The sequence below is a fragment of the Rhea americana genome, unplaced genomic scaffold (genome assembly GCF_003343005.1).
Source record: "Rhea americana isolate MKP2758 unplaced genomic scaffold, rheAme1 scaffold_143, whole genome shotgun sequence".
Lineage (NCBI taxonomy): Eukaryota > Metazoa > Chordata > Aves > Rheiformes > Rheidae > Rhea > Rhea americana.
In genome coordinates, this window is record NW_028185517.1 from 302374 (window position 1) to 325377 (window position 23004).

Here is a 23004-nt window from a genome sequence, read left to right on the forward strand (position 1 = left end):
GATTTCAGCACTAAACTGGAAAGGACAGGGAGCCTTCAACACCAGATATTTATTGAATGCCTGCTTGCCAAATGAAAGAGGGGCTGTTCAGTGTTTTAATGAGAGTGTCTCTGTCACACCCTTGAACCCCTGGGGATAAAGGACAGCTGCTTCTATTCACTGCCAGTTCTTTTTGCCTTTTTTTGCAGGAGTGCCTCGACAAATTTGGAGACAGTCTGCAGGAAATGATTAACTATCACATGGTAAAATGCCACTTCCTCTTGTCTCTTTGTGTGCTCATGGCCACCTCTCCCTTCAGACACTAATTAATGATCTCTTGTGTTTGACATAAAACCTGATACTGTACAAAGGTGGGGTCTGTGAAGGGACTCACTTATAAATCCCAATCCCTGTGTACTGGGTAGCCAAGACAGCAGCAAAGGGCTGGGAAACATTGTTGCTTATTGCAAAGGATTTTCTGTCTTTAATATATTGAATGGGATGAGTTGTGAGTCTTTTACAGCTCACTGGTACTCACAATGATTAGTGATAATGTATCATGTACACTAGCAAATGGGATTTGCCCAGGCTTGCAGAGGGGGTGCCATTTAGTGAAAAGATACRTACGATTCTGTGTAGGTGTCTTTTGGCTTGTATCAGGTCAGAGATGTGCAACCAATATGTCGAGGGGTGAGATTACAGACTGCTTTCCCAAAGGAAAAGGAAAGCTCATGAAGTTCTGCATTGCATATGACTTACTCTTTTTGGATTGCACAGGATGATGTAGTGAGGACAGACAGGGTCCTGAGAGCTCTCGTACTTGGGACTTTGGGTATGAACTGCTTGCATGTGTAGCCTTCTTGCCACAGATGTGAAATACACTCTAAAGCTTGGCATTCGGATTTGTGTCATTATGACACAATGAAGACTGTGAATAAWTCGAAACAGAAGGACTGCTTTTTTGGAGTTGACCTTAGGAGCAGATTTGGTGGGTTGTTTGCAGGTCTGTGTTTAAGAGTAAGGCAGCCTGTATTAATGCTATAATAAAATGAAAGGAAGGAAATGCCTAGACAAGGGCTGTTCTGTTGACCTGACTATATATCATTAATAGGCCCAAGGAGTGAGAATCTGCCCTTTTTCCATCCCAAAACATCTAAACATGGCATAAAGCTTGTAGAAGCGGAAGGTGCTTCATGATGGTGGTTCCATACCAGACTCACTGTTTTTAGATCTGTAACTCAGTAGAAGATACAAATACTTTGTAGTGAAGGAAGCTTCAGAATGTCAGTGCTGGAGTGACCCACTTTTATACCATGATGCCCCTGTCATGGTGTATTAGGCATGAAGCTTGCTTTTGGGACTCAGGTTGGCTGTGTGCAGTTGGAGAAGAAGCTGCATCAAATCAATTTAATTACTTCATGAAGCAAGTAGGAAGAGTTGCCTCCTAGTGGAAAATGATGGGGAAAAGAGGTACTACATACGCAGCTCTCCTAGGACTGTTAGTATTTGGAAAAAAACAGCTGTACAGGATTGGTGGAGGAGGGGGAGACTGAAAAATCGGTGTGATCATCAAAGAAAAGGTGTGTTTATGTCAAAGCAGAGAAAGCTGAGTCCTAATTCTTTGAAGCTGCTAAACCTCCCTCTGAAAATATAAGGCCTTTCTGCTAAGGAGCATTGAACCCCCTGGAGGTTACCCTCCATTCCCAGGGATCATATCACACCTGCACTGCTGGGGCTGGACTAAGCAATGTGTGTAAGCCAGCTATGAGGAAGCTGTCCCAGCCAGAAGGCTCTGGATGCAGAATGCTATGAATAGCTCCACCACACCAGCCCTGCAGCTTCATTTGGATGACTGGTCTCTGCCAAAAGTGGCACTTTTGCACTTGTTCTTGTTTTAGCCAGCTAATATGCAGAAGAACCSTTCCGAGAGCTGCCAAATCCCAAGCTGACTAGTATATCCCTTCTCATGCAACCTAGGTTGTTCAGCAGGGGTGAGCTCCCCWCTGCGTGTGAGTCAGAGGTTGTAAAAGATAGTATTTCACTCCTACCAGCTGCATGCACATGGGGAAACATGCTTAAACCATCCCTCCTCTGAGTCTTTGGAGAGCACCCTCTTCCCCTAGCTGCACAGCAGTGTGAGTGCCTTTCCAGGAACAGCTTTGGAGTGACTGCAGCATCTTGAGCCCACTCTGACAGCTGTACAACTAGTTGAGTTATTTTTGGTGGCCCTCTGCTGTTTTCCTTTTGTGTGTGTATATGTTTATGTGCATGCATATCTTGGCTCATCCATGTCTGAGAATGTCAGCTATGAAGCAACTGTTAGTGCTTACTCCAGGCATGCGGCCAGGACCGTATGTACAACTGGAGCAAGTTAAAAAGAAGGGAAAATATACCAAAAAAAAATGAGTTGGAAAAACTTGCTCTTTGTGTTTATTGCTAGAGCACTGGGCTAGAGGACATTCCTGCTTCTATTTCAGCCCTACAAAATCCAAATATAAAACCTTGTGCTGAATGCAGAGGATGAACACATTAAACTCCAGAGCATTTCCACTTTTCTTTTGATGTGCAAGGATGAAAAAAAAACATGAAAGCAGCCTTGGAGGGATAGATGACAAAAGAGAAAGTTGAGTTCAGAAGAGCAGGGCTGTGTCCTCTGCCTTTCTTGTGCTCTTAGCCACATTTATTTGGGTTAATGTCTTACTCCTGGCAAAGCATACATAGGAATTAGAAACTTCCATACCTTTATGGATCTGGACCATTGTACCTTTATGCCCCAGTTTCTGTATCTGCAAAAAGCATTTCAAATGCTTTCCTCCCTTTGAAACGCTATGATGAGGGCACACAAACTGGTGACTAGCAGAAGCTCTAATAATGTATRCCAGATAAATGCTAGGATTGTCAGAAGGATGAATCAWCATCTTGAGTAATGGTATTTTTGCCTAAACAGTAGAACAGGGTGAAGACTGTAGAACTAGGAGGCTGATTTCACTAGGTGCTCTAGGAAAAATAGTTGTAGACAACTGGCTTGCCAGTATAGTCTGTTCAGAAATCTGTGCTTAGTGGCTTGAAATAGAACCTGGATGTGCTGCTTCCTCCTAGTGTTACAATGCTTACCTCTTGAGGCATCACTGCAGCTGGAGTTGTAAGTAGCAGGATCACCAGAAAACCCAAAGGTCCTGCTGGCTGCCATGTTACCTTGGGGCCAGATTCAAGGTAGGATGCATGAATTTCTCTTGGTAGCTGTACTATGTCTGGATGAATACTKCATTTCACTTTAGGGGCCTGTCATTTCCCTCTCCTAATGATCATCRTGGTGTGTAGGACTGCTGAGTTCTTATACTCTTTTCTTGTAATGACAATCAAGTGTTCTGATTTTCAGTTGTACTAATGCTATGTTAGATCTCTACATCAGACATCTCCCTCCCAAAACTTCCGTACCTGTTAGGAAAATACCATGGTAAAGTATTTCCCACCCTCTGTTGAAAAATGACTGTGACTCATACCCATGTTACAAGAGCAAAATGCCCCACCTTTTGCTTATGAGTCTGGGAATCCTGCAGTTGTCACATGCAGTAAGAAGTGAGAAGAATAAGCTATTTGTCTCTTTACCAAGCTCAGGGAGGGCAGAGGTGCAGACTCTCAGAGGTATTTCGTTCTCCAAGTATCACTGAACTCAAACTTGGACTCCTTGGACTCTTTGCAATCATAACCTGTACTTCCTACCTCSAAGAGAAAGTGAAATTTTATTCCTGAGAAATTCCTTATTCTAGAGATTCTGAGTGAGTGAGGGGTCTTCCTCTCACAGTGTAAACACTTCAGAGCTGTCTTTGTTCATGATAATATTGCAGGCCACTTCCCTCCAAGAAATGTTACGGTCTGCCTCATTATTAGTACTGTTCTGTTTCGTCACTTCTCTCCTTAGCAGGACCCTTTGTCTCAACACAAAACGAGCTAACATTTTGCAGAAACTCTCCTGCCAATTCTCTGGCCAGTGCTGTCTTTGCAGCACAGGATGCTGCTGAGCTACCTGAAGGATGCTCTGTCATGTCACCTCACCAAACTTCCTTGCTCTGGTTAGGAATGCATGGTGCATGATGGAACAAGCTCCCAGCTACTTCTGTGAGACTTCTGAGCAGTGGGTGGCAGAATGGGATACTAGAGCCCCGCRGCAACCTTTCTGCACAGCTCGCCAGAGATGAACCATTTCATTTCACCTGAGCCTGACTGGCATGAACTGTAGTTTTGCTCAAGGGCCAGAAGTCTCCCCTATGATGCCCTCTCCTCTCTGCATACCGCACTGGAGTGAATTAATTTTGACTGTGGCTTGCCAAGTTGTTCTGTGCTTGCTTATCCAGAAACAGATGCTGTACTGTCAACATCAAACCCTGCTTGCTTGCTTGTTTGCTTGTTTGCTTCCTTCCTCCCCAAAATACAGAGCACCCTCCCTAAAAACAAAACAGGTTCAAAGCTATTAGCAATCTACCAGACCTTTATATGTGGGAAAACATCCTTTCCCCCTTTTTCTGGAATCTGATGAATGTAATTAACTATGAGAATTTAGCAAAGTATGCCTGTAGCTAAAAAAGCATAAAGTCACTGTTAGTTCTTTCTGGACTGGACTTACAGTAATGAGGCTATGCAATGGCATTTGAAATTACAGCAGTACAGAAGTTCGTATGTATTTTTTTCAGCCCGCTACAAAAGACTGTAAAAAACCCYGTAGACCTGAAGTAGATTTTGTTCCCTCAAAACTTCTGATTGGGTCTGAGTTCATTGCACTGCTTTTAAGAACAGATCTGTCTAGTGGAACCACTTAACTAATCAGCCCTTGTGAAGGCATGGTAATCGTCTCCATAGTCTTCTAAAGCAGATGCRACTGGCTAAGCTCCATACCAGCCTCTTGGTGCTGTCTAGCTACCCAGATAAAGAGATGTACCATGTATGGATTGTTCCAGGCTGTCTTCGTCCACTTCCAAACAGCTAAGAAAGGGGAAGAAAAGGTTTTGCAAGGGCAAGAGGCAGTGCATGTGGGGATGAAACAATCCATGGCTCTACCAAAGAGCAGGAGGTATTTTCCCTGTCAACCTATTGCCCTACACATGCCCTGAAAGGAAATATCAGGATCTGCAGCACAACCATATCACGTGTGCACATCAAGGCACCCTTGTCTGAAGGGCTTTCCATGGGAACATCAAATAGGTTATGAAATGGGGTGATGTGAGGTTGTCAGTAAAAAATGGGATGGCATGAGGTCATTAATAAACAATTAATGCTTACATGGAGGAAGGTCCAGGAGGCTGTGTGCTGGTGATCTGGAGAGACTGCAAGAGATCGTATTCACATGCTTGGAATGAAAGCACCTGGGGTCAGGAAGGAACTAAGACGAGTCTCTTTGCGTGTTGTTGTGCCTTCCTTCTGCAGGCACATTTCCTTCCTGAAGRTTATCTGAATGTTTACACTGAAAAACTCCCAAACTCTTGAGAGTTGGGACTCTGGTGATGCCATTGGTTTCTTCTCTCTTTCTTTACCTGGGAGTTTTTGTGGTATCTTTTCTACTCAAGGCAGTCTTTTGTGGCCTGTGGAGAAGAGAGATATTCTCTGGATTTACCTGGGAACTAGCTGGACTTGTTTGACTCAGGGAATTTCTAGTGGCAACCCAAACCCAGGGAAGGGGCTTGAGTCACCAGAACTTATTAGATAGATTTACTGAGGGAATCAGTGCCAGGATTGCATGGAGACATGAGGGACTTAGAGTGGAATTTTCATTCACAAGAGAAGTCTCATTCCATGAATCCTCTTGGGAAATTTCAAGACATTGAAAAGTGTCTTAAAGCATTTTGTGTTAGCATTCCACATTCCAAAGCAGTATTAATATCAAAAGGATGAGATATAGGAGTGATTTTACTTACATGGCCCATTGCTGTATAAGAATTGTCTAGAAATGGTTATGTGAACAGTTTAAGACATGGAATCTGAGGGTGGGGTGTATGTCTTGCTACTGGAGCTGATTAAAGAAGGGGGGGGATACTTGGGGAAAAATCAAGTTTAATACTCAAGCAATTTAGGACCAARTCATATAGCCAGCCAGGAATAAGAAGTATTTATGCATCCCTGGCCAGACAGAGGATGCTCAGATTCTGCCTGGCCCTTCTGCCAGTTAGGTTGCTACATTCAACTGCTAGAAGCTGCACTGGCAGGGAAGTAAACTGTAGGAATATGAAATCAGGGAAAAATGTAGTGTACGCTGTCATTGTTCAATTTTATTTTACCACTGGAACAGCTGCAGTGATATTTCCATCCTCTTTCCAAAGCTCTGTCAGCCACACCCTGACTCAGCTGGGACGGAGACTGAGATGAAAAAGCTCTTTGCAGCTCTTCGCTAGGACAGGTAGTTGAAGAGAAGAGAAAGACGTGGAAAGGCCAGGACAGACTGCCAAGGCAACTTTAGTACTAACAGTGATATATTTTATCAGTGCAAGCAGGCTTTTCAGCAGAATGGACCCTCTTGGGGGAACAAGGCATTCTCCTAGCAGTATAGCATGCGTTTCTCTTCCTTCTATTCTAATTCCAACCAGAGCTGATAGGAGCAAGATCAAGCCCAGATGCCAGTGTCTGGCAGGAAGGGCTGTCATATAGATTTTGGAAGACTGAYTTCTACAGGCCTGGGAAGGTCAGTTTTATTCCCTGTCAGATGTTTAGAGATAGCCAATAATAGCACTCCCAGGCAGCTCTGTACGTCACCTAATAAACTTTGCTAGCCTGGCTAGCAAAAGTTTCTGCCTTGCACACGTACATGTTGCAGTCCCCTAGTTTTGGAGACTGCTGACTGGCCGGGATTCCCCAGACCAGATAAAATGATCAGGCTCTGACTCCTAGGCCACCAGACAACAAACCCTCATTAAAATGAAGTAAAAAACATAAAACCGGTCCTCAGACTCTTTCTGGGCATGTTGATCTCAATGAGAATGAGGCCTCTAGACTGGCCATAAGGGGAGTAAGTGCACAGATRTTATTCATGCTAGCTTATAACCACTGTTATTAGGATGGTGAATCAGYACTGCTGGAGAAGAGAGGGATACATTTGTCCTTATATGAGGCAGCTGCACAGAAAGCTTCACACCCTCCATCTAACTATCTGGGGCCAAATTTTCCAGGAGAACAGCTGATTCTGTCAGTGATCTTGATCTCATCTTGGGATATCGCTGTCAGGGCCCTGAGCGTACAAATAGGCCTTAACAGCCCTAACCAGACTCACTTGGGACCTCCACCCACACCCTCTCCTCATGGGCCCAAGATCCTRTTTAAGCTCAGCCTTGGGCTTTTAATCCATCGGGAACCATGTTGTAGGAGTGCTAGTCTCCAAATCAACCACACCTGGGCCAGGCCTGGCCTGGCCAGAGACCCTGTTGATCCAGACCTTGATTCGTGGACTGATTTTTTTTTCCCCTAGTTTGACTCCAGGTTTGCCTTAGCACAATGGACGTACTGGGAAATACCTGGACCTGACCCTGAACTGTAGACTGAGTTCCTGGCATGGCCTTAAGTCTGTCTTATTGCTGTGAACTTGCATGATGATCTAGACTCTTGGTTGAACCTTGATAACAACTCTGGGCCTGTCCTGCCCACCATGTGTGGGGATAATGGGACAGGGCCTTGGCTGCTGAGGCTCCTGTTTTGCTGGCTCAGCTCCTGACTGTCTGGCCCTTGCTACTCCTTGACGATTGCCACCGTGAATACTTCAGCCTGATGTTCATCTCTAGTCAGTCACTATCCCCGTGTGCAGCTGTGATGTCCCACTTGAGAACTATGTGCGTGTAAGTGATGAGTGAAACGGTCCACAGGTATGCTGTCTCTCTCCTGCTTTGCTTTGGAGCCTGGTGGGAGCCCTCTTCTCTTGCAGGCTCAAAAGGGAGTAAAGTGGGAATGTTGTAGTATTAGCTTCTCTTCAGATGTGTCTGATGCTCTGTGTCTTGAGGTAGGCTTGTAGTACCAGGAACAGAATCCTGGTCCGCTGAACTCTCTTTGATTTCATGGGGACGAGAAATTCCTCAGTTCCTTGTCAAATTCAGTTTTGAATTGTATCCAGGTGCCTCAGGAGCTTACACTGAGGAAGTGAAATGTAGGATCCAGTCCTCTGCTGCTGTTGAGCAAGAGCTGTGTTCACCCCCTCTTTCATGCTGATCCTCCTCAAGTACAGATGTGAGTCGTAGGCTGGACTCGTCTTGGCTTGGTGGAAGCTAAGAAGGAGGGTAGGGTGATACTTGGTCTGGAAAATCTTAACCCAAATGATTTGTTCCAAGCATGTCTGGGAAAGSAGAGTAAGCCAGGGAACAATTTTGTATTTGAAACTCTAATTCTTAAAACTCCACTTATTTTGCTTTGAAAWTCGAACGGGCAACCTACTCACAAAATTAAGTTTGTGCCCATTGCCTCTTGTCCTGTCACTCRGCACCACTGAAAAGAGTCTGGCCCCATCCTCTTGACATCCTCCCTTTAGGTATTTATAGACCTTATGAGCATCCCCTCTATCTATAAGATCCCCTCTCAGTCTTCTCTTCTCCAGGTTAAACAAGCCCAGCTCTCATAGCCTTTCCTTATAAGAGAGATGCTCCAGTCCTCTGGTCATCTTTGTAGTCCTATTCTGGACTCTCTCCAGCATTTTGATGTCTCTCTTAGGTGCCCCATCCTCTCAGAAAAAAAACAGGAGACTTGGAGGTGCTCATCACTTCTGAGCCTTATCTGAGCTGTGCAGTGAAGCAAGGAAGATAGCCAGACAAGGAAAGGAGAGGTGGTTGAAGGGATGTCAAGGGATGTGGCCCAAAAGCCTCCCACTAGAAATTCAAGTTTGCTACAAAGAGGAAGGTAGAAGAGCAAACTGGAAAAAGCTGTTTGTACAAAGCCCTCTGGTGGGTTAGAACAGTCCCCTTGCTAAGGCAAGGTGCCTTCCAGAGTCCTGTGCTGGCTGTGAATAGTACTTTGAACTTACTCTGTGGGCTCAGGCATATTCCCCTGAAAAGGCATTGGTAAGTTGAGGAGAGAAAGCAAGGCCAAAGAGTGGACTGGAAAACATTTTTTCTGGTGATGACATGCCCAGAAAGAAAGGTACAGTTATCAGTTGTGTTTCCAGGACGTCTTGGATTAAATCAGTAGCTTAAGGCAAAGGGTTAAATTGGAGCAAATGAACCAGAGCTACTCATGCCAAACAGCTGTGGTAGTGTCAGACTTCAGCACTATAATGTTGCAGGGCATCATTAGGTTTTGGGCCAGTGCCTAGGCCTTGTGCTTCTGGTACTGGAATGAAATGGTGTCTGTGCCCATTCTTTGTGGGCCCTGCTTGCTTACTGCAGCCTTCCTGAAGACCTTTCTGTATACCACTGGTGTGATCTACCCTTTCAACTGCAGCCCTTGTGGCCTGGATGCCTCTTTCCATCTGGCCTCAGTTAGCTGAAGGGCTTTGTCATCCCAACACATGTCTGAAATGTGGAGCTATTCATAATCATGCTCATCAGAGAGAGGGATGARTGAGGGAAATGAGCGCTGTTGTTGTGGTATTTTTGGCAGAGGAGGGGAGAAGGGGACATCTCTCAAGGAAGGCAGGGGAAACTAGAGATGAGACCGACAAAGGGTATGCAGAAATATGTTTGGGACTTTTTTTTTTCTTTGTGAGGGGCAGAGGGGAGAATAAAGTTGAAATGATTGGTAGGAACTCACTTTTTATATCATATGCTTAGTAAAAAAAAAAAATCAAGACTTGTTTTGACGCTGAAAGTTGAACCTCTCTCCCATGTTCTTCTGTGTGCCTTGTGTGATGAGGGTTGTTTCCAGAGACTCTCCACTTGCCCAGTAGAAGGGGTTGGGGTTTACAGAAATATTTTAAGATAGTGGGGCTGGCTGCAATGTACCTTCAGGAATTGTTCCAATCTCCTTCCCCAAGTGATGTAATGTTGTAGTGATAGTGCCCTCCTCTGGCAGAATGAGAAACTTGAGATTCAGGAGAGATGAAATTTGAAATGGCCTATGAAGGCAACTGCTCCTACAAGTACTCACTTTATGAAAGCAGGTCAGCAGCGTAGGCCTCTTGGGGATTTTCAGTACCCTGACATGGGCTGTGGGAGCTGCAGTGCAGGAAATCTGCACTAGTAAGGTAGTACTGCAGAGATGGAAAAGTTTAATCCATTGTGATAGCATCAAGAAATGGGCACTGACAAGCCCTGGAGTTATGCTGAGTCCATTGCACTTAAGGTCCTAGAGAGCCATCATGGATTTTCTGACTCTGAAATGTTTCCATATTGAAAATATATTTGATGTTCTCTATCTTTTCTTTTAGATTCTGTTTGACCAGGCTCAGAGGTCAGTCCGACAGCAACTACACAATTTTGTGAAAGAGTGAGTACTTGTCTCTTCAGCCTGGTTTTCATCTTTTTGAACCTCCATTGCCCCTGTCTGCACTGTAAACAGAACTGCAGCTTCCACGTAACTACTCAAGGCTCTGCTTGGGACAAAAAAGACACTAAAGGGCAGAGGCAAGGGTCTGGTTTGTGTGATGGCTGCTGTTGTCATCTTGCTACTTTATCATTTGGTTGCTCTGTTGTCAACCAGATGTTTTCATCCTGTGAGCTCATACTTAAATCTGGCAAAGGAAAGTTTCAGATCTGAGCATCATCCCCAAGTCTGATACGGTTCATCTGCAGAGCCTATCTCTGCCTCCTCCCACTGAATCTGGAAATCAAACACATCCCAGAGTTCAGACCTATGCAGAGTGGGGCTAACTCTACAGTGTCTGTGAAGCCTTTTGAGCTGAACCTTGTTTGGATACTGCTGACACATTACATCAGATGCAGAATTTGCTTAGTGATTTAAACCGGTGAATGCTTGCAGAAGGAGGGAACTTTCCTGTCAAATCACTTTGGGGTCCAGCAAAATCATTGCACTCTTGCCTTCCTACACTTAGTCACTCAAAATCACAGTAGTCCTGCTCTTTTAGAGTAATCTGAGCATCTGTCTGGAATATGAGCCTTGCAGACAGAAGGGCCTTCTTTGTGTGGAGGAAGCAGCTAATTGTCACTATGCTGTGATGCTTTGAAATATCTGAAGAATACCTATGCCTTTAGCTTGGAGCTTGCGTGCTAGTCCCGAGTTCTTTGCTAATGGAAAGCAGGGCTACAATGCCCCAGTGTGGGCAATGCAGAGAGCTGCATTTAACATGATAGGCCTGAGGTTGAGAAGAAGCAGGCTCAGGAAGTCAATTGGATGGGAACAATACCTTTGATCAAATCTAGCTCAGCTTGATCTGTCCCTTCAGTGAAGATGGGAGAACAGCTTCTTTGCTGCCTTTGTAGGTTGTTCCTGTCATCTCTGCATTAGCACGCTTCCTCTGAGTGGCTCTTTTCCCCAGGGCAGGTACCTAGTGCAGCATGAGATCCCAAATCAGCTGAATATAGGTCAGAGAGACAACTGAGGCCTTCAGCTAAGCAGGAGCTGGTTACCATGGGAACTCATAATTGACTGTGAATCCCTCAGCAGCTGTGTGTGGTTTGGTGCAAGGGAGTCCCTAGCTGACCCCCTCCCTACCTTATTCCTCATCCCCCTCTTCCTGCCTAGCACACATGCTCTACACCCACTTTCTCTCTAATCATTTTTCTGATGAGCTCAGATTTAATCTGCTTAAGTCCTGGCAGTTGAAGGGGGAATTTCACATTCATTTTAGGCCTGTTATCCTTCCAGCATCTTTGATTTATTCTTTTTTGCACTTTTACTGCTCAACCTCCTCACTTTCATGCGCTGATGCTTTGATCTTTGCATTGCTATTACTCTTGGTTGGGAAACAATTTCTGTGTTTGGCATCATTTTGAATAATCTACCTGGGGCCACATCTGCGGCTTTCTGACTGAGAGAGGGAACAAAAGAACATCAGCAACTGTGCCCTACGTAGTGTTTCATACATATCTGACAGAGCTATGTTCAGCCTCTCACCAGCCCTCCCCATTCCCAAACCCTGAAGGTCTCTGCCTGGTATACTTATGTGGTGAACATGTAAGTGAGCAGAAGTGAGCTTGCTCTGCTTGTGCTTTCAGTAAGCAAATGTTCTGTGACTGCCTTAGCACAGCACTAGGCCACCAGTCTTTCTGAGTAGGAGGGTTTTATTTGCTAAGTTTTGGGGTTATACTCATGCTGTTGCAGTCTGGYTTAGAGCTAGCTTTGAATTTCCAAAAGTATCACATGCTTTCAGACTCCTGCTCTTTTCCACTGGGGATACATAGAGATGAGGAAGCTGTTCCTCACAAAGCTGGACTGAAAGCTATGTGAAATCCTCACACCTCCGAGCTACAAGTGACCCAAGAAATGCAAAAAGAAGTGACTGACCTCCATATCTTTCTGTGAATGGAGTTGAATGATCCATGTCACCCAGCAGCCCTGTGCATTGGCAATGTGAAGAAGCAACGTCTACCAAGACTATAATCTAGTCACATCTATTTTCATTTAACCTTACTGTACCTGCCTATGGAAAAGTCTCTGGACCATACAATAGCTGTATGTAAGTTCAGGCTGTTTGCCACAGGGCACAGTCTGATTGTTGTCATGGTCAACTAAAGGACTTCATCACCCAGGGCAAAGTGTAGGTGGATGCTGCTTATTTGCTGACAGTTTCGAACTACTTTATAAAGTATAACAATTTATAAATCAATAGAGCTCCCCTGACTGAATATTATTAAGTGTTTACTTCTGGGTTGCAGCAGTTCAGAATGGGACTGCTGAAAGCAATGACTAGTCCTATCCAGCCATTTTGCCCCTTTCCTTGGTACTGAACTCCCAAGCAGAGATATCTGAAGAGGCAGGGCTGAGCAGCCTTTCCTGAACTGCTTTAATTTATGTCGGGCATATCAAATAAATTGAAGCCAGTCCTGGGTGACTTAACAATGCTCTGGGGCCAGTGCCAGAGCTGCTCCATGTTCCATTCAGTCAGCCATGCTTCAGAAGGAACAGAATAGACACATAGAGGTGTTAACTGCATCAGCTTACTACCATAGTCCATGACATGTGAGTAAACATAAAGCACTTTAGTTTCCTTTCTTTAACCTCTCCGCTTTATTTTGCCTGAAGTATGTTGCACGATTTTGAACAGATGGGGACTGGCCCTAGCTATATGCCTTTTAGCCTCCTCCCTGCAAAGCAGAGCCCTGATCCTATATGAAGGCATAAAGCTTAGGAAGTTCGTATTGTGGGTCAGATATTTCTCAATGCAGATGCTAATAAATGCACCTATTATAGGAGTGTATTTTTTATATATATATATATGTGTATATATATATGTGTGTGTGTGTATATATATATATATGTAATGAAAAAGAAATGATCAAAGTCTGGATTTTATGATCAGACAGGAAAAGAACTGCTTAGAGAAGCACATGAGTGGCCCAGGTGCCCTTACTGAATGACCTATCTATCCTAAATTTGAGTAGCACTTAGTTTTAGTCTCTTCCYGGGGTAAAATGTAAGTATATATTTTTACAGACAGGCTCAGAAATGTTCCACTTATTGTTCTGAGGACAGTTATGGACTGCTATTGTGCTGGATGCGGTCTTGCCTGGCTTTTTGGATACAGTCCTTGGAGAATTTCCTTAGGGCTTTCAAGGCAGTGTGTATGCCTGCAGTGCACTGGGGGCAGTGTCTTTCCCTGCCAACTGCCTCTAAAGGAAGACCTTCTAGAGTTATTCTGGAGTCAGTCCAGCTGGACACAGTGGAGCTTGATAGGGTCAGAGTGACATCTTGAGGATGTTCTCTGAGGGATCACAGTGCACTTGGCTTCATCTCTCCCTCCTCTGCTCTTATCAGTGATGTTCTGTCTGCTCTGTAATGATGGTTCCCACCATCTCTACTTCTTTGGGTTCCAGTGATGTGCGGAAGTTCAAGGAAACCAAGAAGCAGTTTGACAAGGTGCGAGAGGACATGGAGATTTCACTGGTGAAGAATGCCCAGGCACCTCGGCACAAGCCCCATGAAGTAGAGGAGGCAACAGGCACCCTGACCATCACCAGAAAGTGTTTCCGGCATCTGGCCCTAGACTATGTGTTACAGGTTGGTGTTTGAGTCCCCAGCTCTAGCTTCACCTCCAGAACAAAAGAGCAAAGGCAAACTGCTAAATAATCCACAGTAGAGAATGAAGTTCAGTGGTGAGTGGGCGCAAGTAGACATTTACAGCTGGGTTCAAAAGGGCACTGGATTGTTAACTCTTTGGACAGTTGGCCCTCYGCCCCTTGTGGTGGGGAGTCCTTGGGACCACCACCATTTGCTGAAGTTCTGCACACCAGTAATTGCACTGGTACAAACCAACAGATGACTTGGCAATGTTCTGGTCTGCAGTAGGTCCTAGGATGCTCAGAGCTRCCTTTGGCTTAATTCAGGCTGTCTATATAAAAGAATTGAATGTACAGTGTTGAGAGGGGTTTCACAGGTGAGAGGCTAGAGGTCTCTGAGCTGAGCTCCTTTGTGTCTCCCTCCGTGTTGCTGGAGCTCATGACCAGGTTTATTTGGAACAGAGTTAAGAGGCTGATTTGGTATGTTCATGGATACTGTAGCAAGCAAAGCTCTGACAGGAGCCAAAAGACTGTGCTTGGGTAACTTTCACCCAGTTTTATGTTCAGATACTGTGAGCAAATTGTTGCTGCATTTATAAATGACTTATTAACACACTGGGACTTATTATTTGTCATGGTAACATGTTGTTCATGACAATGACAGCTGAAGCCCCATATAAACTCTCCACTACTTTCTACAGTCTTTTTAGTGCTAATTGCAGCACTTGTAAGACTTCTCAGTATGTCTCATGGGATCCCTGGTAAAGCTGCTGTGTAACTGTGCTATTCAATTTTTAATTTTGTAGTAGTACTCTCTGGATCAGTTCTCAGCCTCTTACATTTAGTTATTTATTATTTTAAAATCTCAGGGATGTTTTTCATTTCCAGATCCTTGGCCTAGGATCAGAGAGATGTACTAGGTCTTGCAGAGTTTGCCCTTGTCCCTGCTTGAGGAGCTTTGCAAAAGTTTTGTCTTCTTTTCCAAAAGATTTTGGTGGCTGAAGTCTCACTAGCAGAGTGATGAACACTGAAAACCAATATTACCTTTACGTTTTTTCCAACRTACTTTGTAATCCTAGGTTATTCCTGTCTTACTGTTCTTTCAGGCTACAGGTTGCTGTTCACTCCAAAATATGCTGTAACTGTACAATTGCACTGAGTGGGGACTAGGAGTGAAAGGCTGGTAGGCTCACCTCACCGGTGCTGTAGGACAAACCAGAGAGAAAAAGATTCAGGACATAGTACCCAGTTGATTGTGTCCAGTGTTTTATGGTAGGGATTCCAGATGGGATTTGCCTGATCAAACATCCGCTGTGAACTGTGAGGTGTCAAAGGTAACTTTTACAACCATTCTGCTAAGCATCTGCTGRTGGACCTCAGGAATGGTAGAACTCTCCTGTCCTCAAAGTGAATGCTGTGGACTGGTTCTCTACCAGAAGCAGGGCTAATTCTCAAAGGAATGCCCTAATACTGTCGCARGATGGTTCTGCAGTGCTCTCCCAGCCAGGGAGAAAGGAATGGCAAAGAGGTAAACCTGAATGTACCCAAAGGCCCCTTCTTCTATTACAGGAGCCTAGATGCATCAGGGGTTGCACAGGGTATCCTGCATGACTGCTACTGCTGTGTTGAAGAAATGTAAAGGGCTGTGGGGCAGCAAGCCAGATTTTTCTCTCTGAGCAAAATGGRTGTGCAGAGGGCATGCACACTGAGAATACAAGCCCAGCACAGGTACTGCAATTTCCTAATTGGCTGCACTAGGATTACTGAAGAAGCCCATGACATTGCACTCTGGCACATTTCAACCTGCTAAGAGAAAGCAAAGCAGTGACCTGATAGATTAAACATCTCCTTTGTGTGATACCAAACTGTACTCTGGGACCACTCCTTCTTGTCAGGCTACTTAGAGACATACATCTAGCAACAACCTTAATCAGTAGGAGTCTACGTCAGAAAATGCACCTGTTTCCCTTTTTTTTGAAATGGAACTTGCCAGAGCTATCTTTCCAGAAACTGTCTTTCTGGAACTGTCTCTCTGGATAGTCCGTGATTTGCTGATAGGGGTATTGCAACAAGTTGTTCGCCTGTAGATCTCTGTGCTGGACTGCTTGCTGATGCTGAGAGTCTTGTCTTGATCCTTTCACAGATCAACGTTCTGCAGGCCAAGAAGAAGTTTGAGATACTGGATGCGGTAAGACTGCTCTGTTTCCAGTGGCTAGCCTCAGTGACTCATTAAAGGCAGCCCTCTCTATTTCAGATTGCATGGGTCCACGTGCTAATTCCTCAGTCTCCCTGGAGACACTGTTGGGGACTGCTCTGGGGGATGCAGGCATGCTAACAAGAGAGGAACATGGAGGACCAGTAAGATACTCCACAGGCCAGAACCAGAGGGGACTTTCAGGGTTGAAGGACACTGATGCTCTTAGTGCTTTGTACTCATAACAGGATTGACTGACAGTGCAGAAAGATTTGTGGGAGGAAGAAAGGAGAGAGAAGAGGGAGAGGCAGTGAATGACTGGGTTGTTCTGGGAAGGGACAAGGTAGTACTGTGCCTTGAGGGGACATGTTTATGAGAAGTGAGAGAKAAAATGCCTTTCATACTTGGCTGTCCCAGAGCCTGTTCTTATCTTACTTTTATTTCCTTCCCCAGATGCTGTCCTTCATGCATGCCCAGTACACCTTTTTCCAGCAGGGCTACAGTCTTCTTCATGAACTAGATCCCTACATGAAGAAACTAGCTACAGAGGTGAGGTGATGGAAGATACAATTAATTCCATCTGCGTGTTCTTTCTTCTGCACTCTTTCATCCCGAAAAGGCCTCCTCATTCCTGTTCAGCTACCATACTTGGTAATCAGGGAGTGATCAGAGCATTACATTAAGCCCTGCACTTGTCAGGTGAGCCATTCAGCACTGTTGGGGTGGCAGCCAGGAGCTATGGTTACTCTGTGTGTTTACCCAAATGCAGCTTCACTGTAACCCTTTTCCCATCTGATGGGGTCTTATACTGTTAGGAATGGCTGGTGTAATCCCAGAACAAGGAAGCAGAGATGGACAGTGGCTCAAAAACCTATTTCCTGGCTTTCATGCCTGGTGTTCTCTTTCCATAGCTGGACCAGCTGGTGATTGACTCTGCAGTGGAGAAGAGGGAGATGGAACACAAGCACGCACTGATACAGCAGAGGGTGAGTCCCAGGGCTGCATTTGTGGAAGCAGTGCTTCTCTCCATCAACAGGGGAGTGGCAACTCTACCATTTGATGAGGAGCCTTGCTGGGGCAGTCTTTCACAACTTGAAGCAGTAGAAGTTACTGAAACAGATATAATAACCTAGTASTGGCTTGGTTAAATGCTGTACAAACCACTGCCATGTGCAGTGCTATCCTAGAGTCTAGCTAACAGGTAGGTTAGATCAAATACAAGGCATTCAGCTACTAACATATGCCAGTAAACAAGGGAGAGGCAGACAGGAAGGACCCCATGGATCAGAGTGTCTGTTGTTTGCCGCTGACTTCACTCTCTCTGTAAGTCTTCCCTGTGTGCTATCTRCCTCTTCGCTCCTGAGAATGTGGGGAGATCTGAATGGTTCACATCTGTGAATGGTTCTGAGATGAAGCAGCAGATGTAGTTGTTTGTAACCATTTTATGAAAACAACTTGACTGCATAGCAGAACTGCTTTTGGTTTGGAGAGAGGCTAGGGCAACTGCAATCTCTGCAGTTCTTGCCCACCCTTTCTCCTCTTCTCTCCTCTRTTGTCTCACATCCTTCCCCTAGCTAAGCAAGCTGACTTATGTGTAGCAAGCCCCGTGATCTCCAGCTGCTGCGGTACTAGCATGTCCCTTCTGACACTTCCCTCTGCTCACACATCTGTCCAGTCAGACTTCTTGCCTCTCACTGCCTTCCGCTGTGGTAAGGCAGCAGCATGGCAGCATGCCTGAGTGCCCAGCCTAGCCAGATGGCCAGATCCTCTGTTAAATTACCTAGCAGACAAATGAACGGATGCACTCCTTTGGTCCCCAGAGACAGGATTTGCTGCAGGGCCTTTTCTTCATTCACAGGCAGCTCACACTGTACTGAATTATGTTAACGGGTCATGAGAAGAAGGCAGGGCTCAGTACTGCCACTGAGGGAGAAACACAGTGCAGTGAACTACTTTTGTTCAAGTCTGCTCCAGACTGCAGTCTGGGTGATCCTTGCTTAAGGTGATGTGATACGGCTACGGCCCTGAGCAGCTGGGGAAGGTCCATGGGGTCCTAGGCAAAGAGCTACAGTGCCTGAACAAGCTATTGTCAGCTAAGCTAGGGTAACTCATTGTGTGCGTGTGTGTGTGTGTGTGTGTGTGTGTGCGCACGCGTATGTATGTGCTATAAGCCTACAGTAATTGGGAAGAGCCACCATGGCTATTCTCAATTTTTTGAGCCTTCAATAGGGAGACAGCTTCAGTTAACGTGATCTCTGCTTTTCTAGACCTTTCATTTGTGGATCATTCCATGTCTGAACTTTGTAGAAACATCAACTAATTTTTTTTCTTCTTTTCTTTCTCTTTTTCATGGACTTCTCACCTGCCTTTGCAGACCCTCCTGCAGGTAAGTACCCACAGGTATTTCCTCCTTCATTTCTGAGAACTAATGCTTTGGTGCTTTGGATCTTTACTTAAAAGTCCTGGCTTTAAAAGCAAACCTGTCAACCCAAGCTTCCCCTGCAATCCTGTGCTTTTGCATTTTCCAGAACATCTCCATGCACTGTGGCATAATAAGAGGGAATTTCTGAGAGCCAAAATAAATAGACATTCAGGACCCAAGCCATGAGCAGGACTCACTGAAGAGTCCATGTCTGGCAGGCATTTGTGTGAACTGACATTTCTCCATAAGAAGAAACTGAGTGGTGCTTTCTAATGCTCTCTCTCAAAAATGTCATATCTTATAAAATGGAAATCTAACATAATTTGAAAGCTCATGACAGACATTTGTTGTAAATTGGCCTGTGTATACACTCCCTTTGGTTAAGTGTCCTGAGGGTTCRAAAATCCATTTGTGAACCATCAGACCCTTGGGGAACTCTGCTGGAGCGATGACTTCATTTGAGGAAACGTGGAGGCTCTCTCTAGTGCAATGTAATTCATTTAAACCTCTTCACATTACATGGCTTTGCTGACAAATGAAGCAGAGTTTGAACTACAAGAGGCAGAATGAACAGTTGCTCTTCATCAGGATCCATATGCACAGACCTAGCTTCTCCTGTGGCTACCTGTGTGCATAGGCTTATGAGAGAACTGAACATCCCCGTTCCAATTTATGCTCAAAAGCTTCCTTCCTGGATGTGTGTTATCAGACTGCTCCTCAGCTAGGCTGAGTTAGTGTAGCTTCTCCCATAATAATAGARCATGATAACCTGCACCAGGTGAACATCTGGAAACCTTCAAAGGAAGCACAGCACATACTTGAATGTGTGTCTTCGTGCTGAGCCCAGCCAAACTCAGAGGTATCCTCTAGTATCGTGCAAAACTTGAAGATCTGGTTTCATTCAACTATGGAGRAGAATGACGAAAGTATCTTTTATCCTCAGCGCAGTGTCTCCCCAAACAGCCTACTGAGACATGACAAAAAAAGGAGAGAATCTTGTTTGAAACAATAGATTTTTGTTTCGAAGTGTGCTTGGGGTGGGAGAGCAAATTCYGTTGATAGTGCCTTGCTAATTGAATTGTCTTGAGTAGTTTTGTGACACATGGAAGGCAGCCCTCTAAGAGCCCTGTTCTTAAGGAAGTGGTTTGTGGCATTTTGCTTCATTATTGTTTTAATTAAAAGAAATTTGGTAGGGGAGAAACATCAATGTTAATCTTGATTATATTCTGTGATGCTGAAATTCAGATGCTTTCCTTCCATCCCTTCCTTTCCCTATACTGTCTCAAGGGGCATCTCCCACCATTTGTGTGGATTGCTAGAGCAACTATCATTTCAAGCGGTTACTATTTTAACCACTGCCCACTGTCTTCTCAGCTGCAAAACCTTAAGGGGCTCCATTTGTGGCTTCACACTTCATATTAAAATAATGCTTATTTACACAAAAAGTATGTCAATAAAATTGGCAAGAGAGAGGGAAGAGTCTGAATTTTTATCAACTATAATAAATACTTCTGAGCTCTCTTGCCTGTTTGGCAAAGAAAGARGAGAGTGTTATTGTGAAGGATAGGATACCTCTTCTGACTGTGTGCATAAGATGCATATGTGAAGGAACTGTAGTATGGAATATATTTGTGCAGAGGCTGAGGGACACGGAGTTTTGGTGCTTTCTACACTTCTTCTGTAGAATTTTGAACTAAACTGTGTCTTAAATCACACATGCAATAAATTTATATGTTTTCTTGTGGATGAGCTCGGTTGCTTCAGATGGATGCACAAAGACACACAAAGGCTGTTGTAGGTTGGCCCACTTATGAGAAAAATTCTGGAGGACTCACCACTGGAAAACATGGGCCCAGGAAACTTTTTCAGCTCATCATGAGAAGGGAAAAGATTTAAACCAGTCCTCCCTCTCAGATCCTGACCTTCCTGAACCCATCAAGTTCATCAAAACTGGTAGGCCAGTCTCTCTGAAAGTAAAAAAGAATGCAAGTTTCTTTGCAGCTTCATACCTGCTGTGGAGTGGAGGAAGCACTTGTGCATCTGGTCACTGATTGCATGAGAAGGCAGGAGGCTGGAGTGCCAAGGCAGAGCTCTCTGCCTCATTTAGTCTAGCTGGTAAATAACAAACTAGGGGCCATATGCCACTTCAGCACCCTTATTTCTGTGTCTGTATTGGAGCAGGGGTCAAATTACTGGCCAAAATGTTGCTCTGCTCCAAGAAGCCAGGGGAAGCAGACCCTGCTAAAAGCAGACAAGCCTGACTCTGTTAAGGTCAGGGTGCACTGTCTGACATCTTCCTGTCAACTTTGCTTTGCATTTTCTGGCTTTTCCCACTCCCTTTTGTCCCTCTGTGACAGCTGTATGATAATTAGCCCTTTTCTAAGCTGATTGACTGTGAATAGGTGGCATGAGGAGGGGACAAGCAGGTGGTCCCCAGAGGCAGCAGGCTTCCTTCCCCTAGTATCCCTTGCTTTGACAGGAGCCAACAGCAGATCTTACAGTTACCCAAAAAGGAATAGGAGGAGTAAAGGAGAAGGGACTGAAAAAGAAATCCCTCCTTCCTTGCCAGCCCACGGTGCTTAACAGAGATGCTACTCTAGAGAGCAGAGAGAAGAGGACACAGAGCTGCTCCCTGCTCTCTAGCAGGAGAACTTCCCTTGCAGCTGGCAACATGAAGATTTTTGGCAGGCTTGAATACCTCCTGGTAAGGAGATATCCCTGCAGGGTGGGTTCAATCTGGGGAGAAAGTTTAGAAGGCATTTTTTCCAGGGGGAGCAAGGTGTGCCTGTAGGACTTTGCTTGCTAATATGACCCAAGAGCAAGTCCAGGTTTATTACTACAGCAGAGAAAATGTGTTTGGTTCTGTTTGTGGGATGGAAAAGCCCTGGGGCGGAGCACAGATCTCTGAGCATCTCCTGGTGGGAAGCTGCAGAGCAGAAGAATCATTTGGCTTTAGGCAATTCAAGAAACAAAAGGTCTGTAAATGGGATTTGGCCAGAATGAGAGAAAATTTTCTGTGCAGAACAGGGGTATGTGTGTGTGGGAGCCCTCCTCCAAATCCTGTGTGCCTTGGAGGTTCTTGTGATGTACACACTTTATCCATACAGAGGTAAAAATAACCAGATAGAGAAAAGCTTTAAATATTCTTAGGCGCCAGGAGAAGACAGAATGTGCATACACCGGTGTGTGAATAGAAGGAGTGTGTGCACATCTATAAGGAATGTGAATATTCCTCTGAATTATGTTCTCTTTAGAATCACATAGCTAAACTAGTCACATACAGCTTGTAATTAATTTCTGGAAGAAGTTTTTTTTCTACACATGCATGTATACATMATGTTATTACCGTGTACATAATATTAAATAGTGAGCATCATTGGTTACTCTACAAGAAAAGAGGGYACTTCTGGATAAAGCCTTTGTCTTCTGTGAGGGAAAGCATATACTGCATTTATTGTCTGTTATCCTAAATGGTTTTGATTGGAAATACATTAATGAGGAGATTTGGTAGTATTTAGTTGTGGCTATGTGTCTCTGAATCTCTAAAAACAGCTAGACTAAAATGCTTCACTGGTCATGACTGCCTAGTTTGATATAGTGTTTTCTATTAGTAGATATCAAAACACTGTAAAGAGAAAGATTATCTTTTTTTTTCATTTTGAATTGATAGTGAGGAGTGCATGCCATGGCTTTCCAGGGAGGGCCATTATCATAGTGATTGTATTTTAAAGAATTTTAAGGAAGTCTTAGTATTTATAAAGAAAGGCTCTATCTGCTCTCTGCTAGGTGTTTGCCCTCTGGGATAGGGATGAATCTGTACTAGAGAAACAACACCTTCCTACCTCAGAAGGTATCCTCTTAGGCAGGTCTTCTTACTTGGCAGACTCTCTCTAGTGATTCAGGGGAGGTGAGGGACACCTTCACAATTCATGTTAAGTCTCTTCACACCATTCTCAAAACTATCTCCCCAGACAGCTTTCTGAGATAACTTTTACCAGGAATCAAAATGTGTTTGTGCATGCATGTGCATGAGGCTTCAACAGATGTTCTTGTAACTTCTCTTGCAGAAATTTGTCTTCTATTTTCAATGACTGTGGTAAAGTTCCCTGTATGGGCTAAGGCAAGATGATGTGCCTAGCAATCCGTTGTTTAAACTCATTGTTTAAGATCATTGTAGTGTGCTGGGACTTCCGTAATTGCAATTTATTTTAATGTTCCATTTTCTTTTCATTAGAGAAACAAGGTACTGAGGACAGAGTCAGTGCTCAAACAACGTAGATTTGCTCAGACTTTGCCATGCTCTGGTTTACCAGTATTGAACTGGAAGGGTTATG

General features: G+C 44.5%; 1 protein-coding gene across 1 annotated transcript in view; it reads left to right on the forward strand.

The window, feature by feature from the left end:
* The window catches only part of ACAP3 (ArfGAP with coiled-coil, ankyrin repeat and PH domains 3), a 105724-nt gene that overhangs the window by 52623 nt on the left and 30097 nt on the right, over positions 1-23004 (forward strand). Inside the window, exons 5-11 of the mRNA XM_085298902.1 lie at positions 189-242; positions 10307-10365; positions 13872-14055; positions 16198-16242; positions 16702-16797; positions 17160-17234; positions 18623-18634. Coding sequence (XP_085155028.1) covers positions 189-242; positions 10307-10365; positions 13872-14055; positions 16198-16242; positions 16702-16797; positions 17160-17234; positions 18623-18634 — 525 coding nt within the window. The remainder of the gene's footprint in view (positions 1-188; positions 243-10306; positions 10366-13871; positions 14056-16197; positions 16243-16701; positions 16798-17159; positions 17235-18622; positions 18635-23004) is intronic.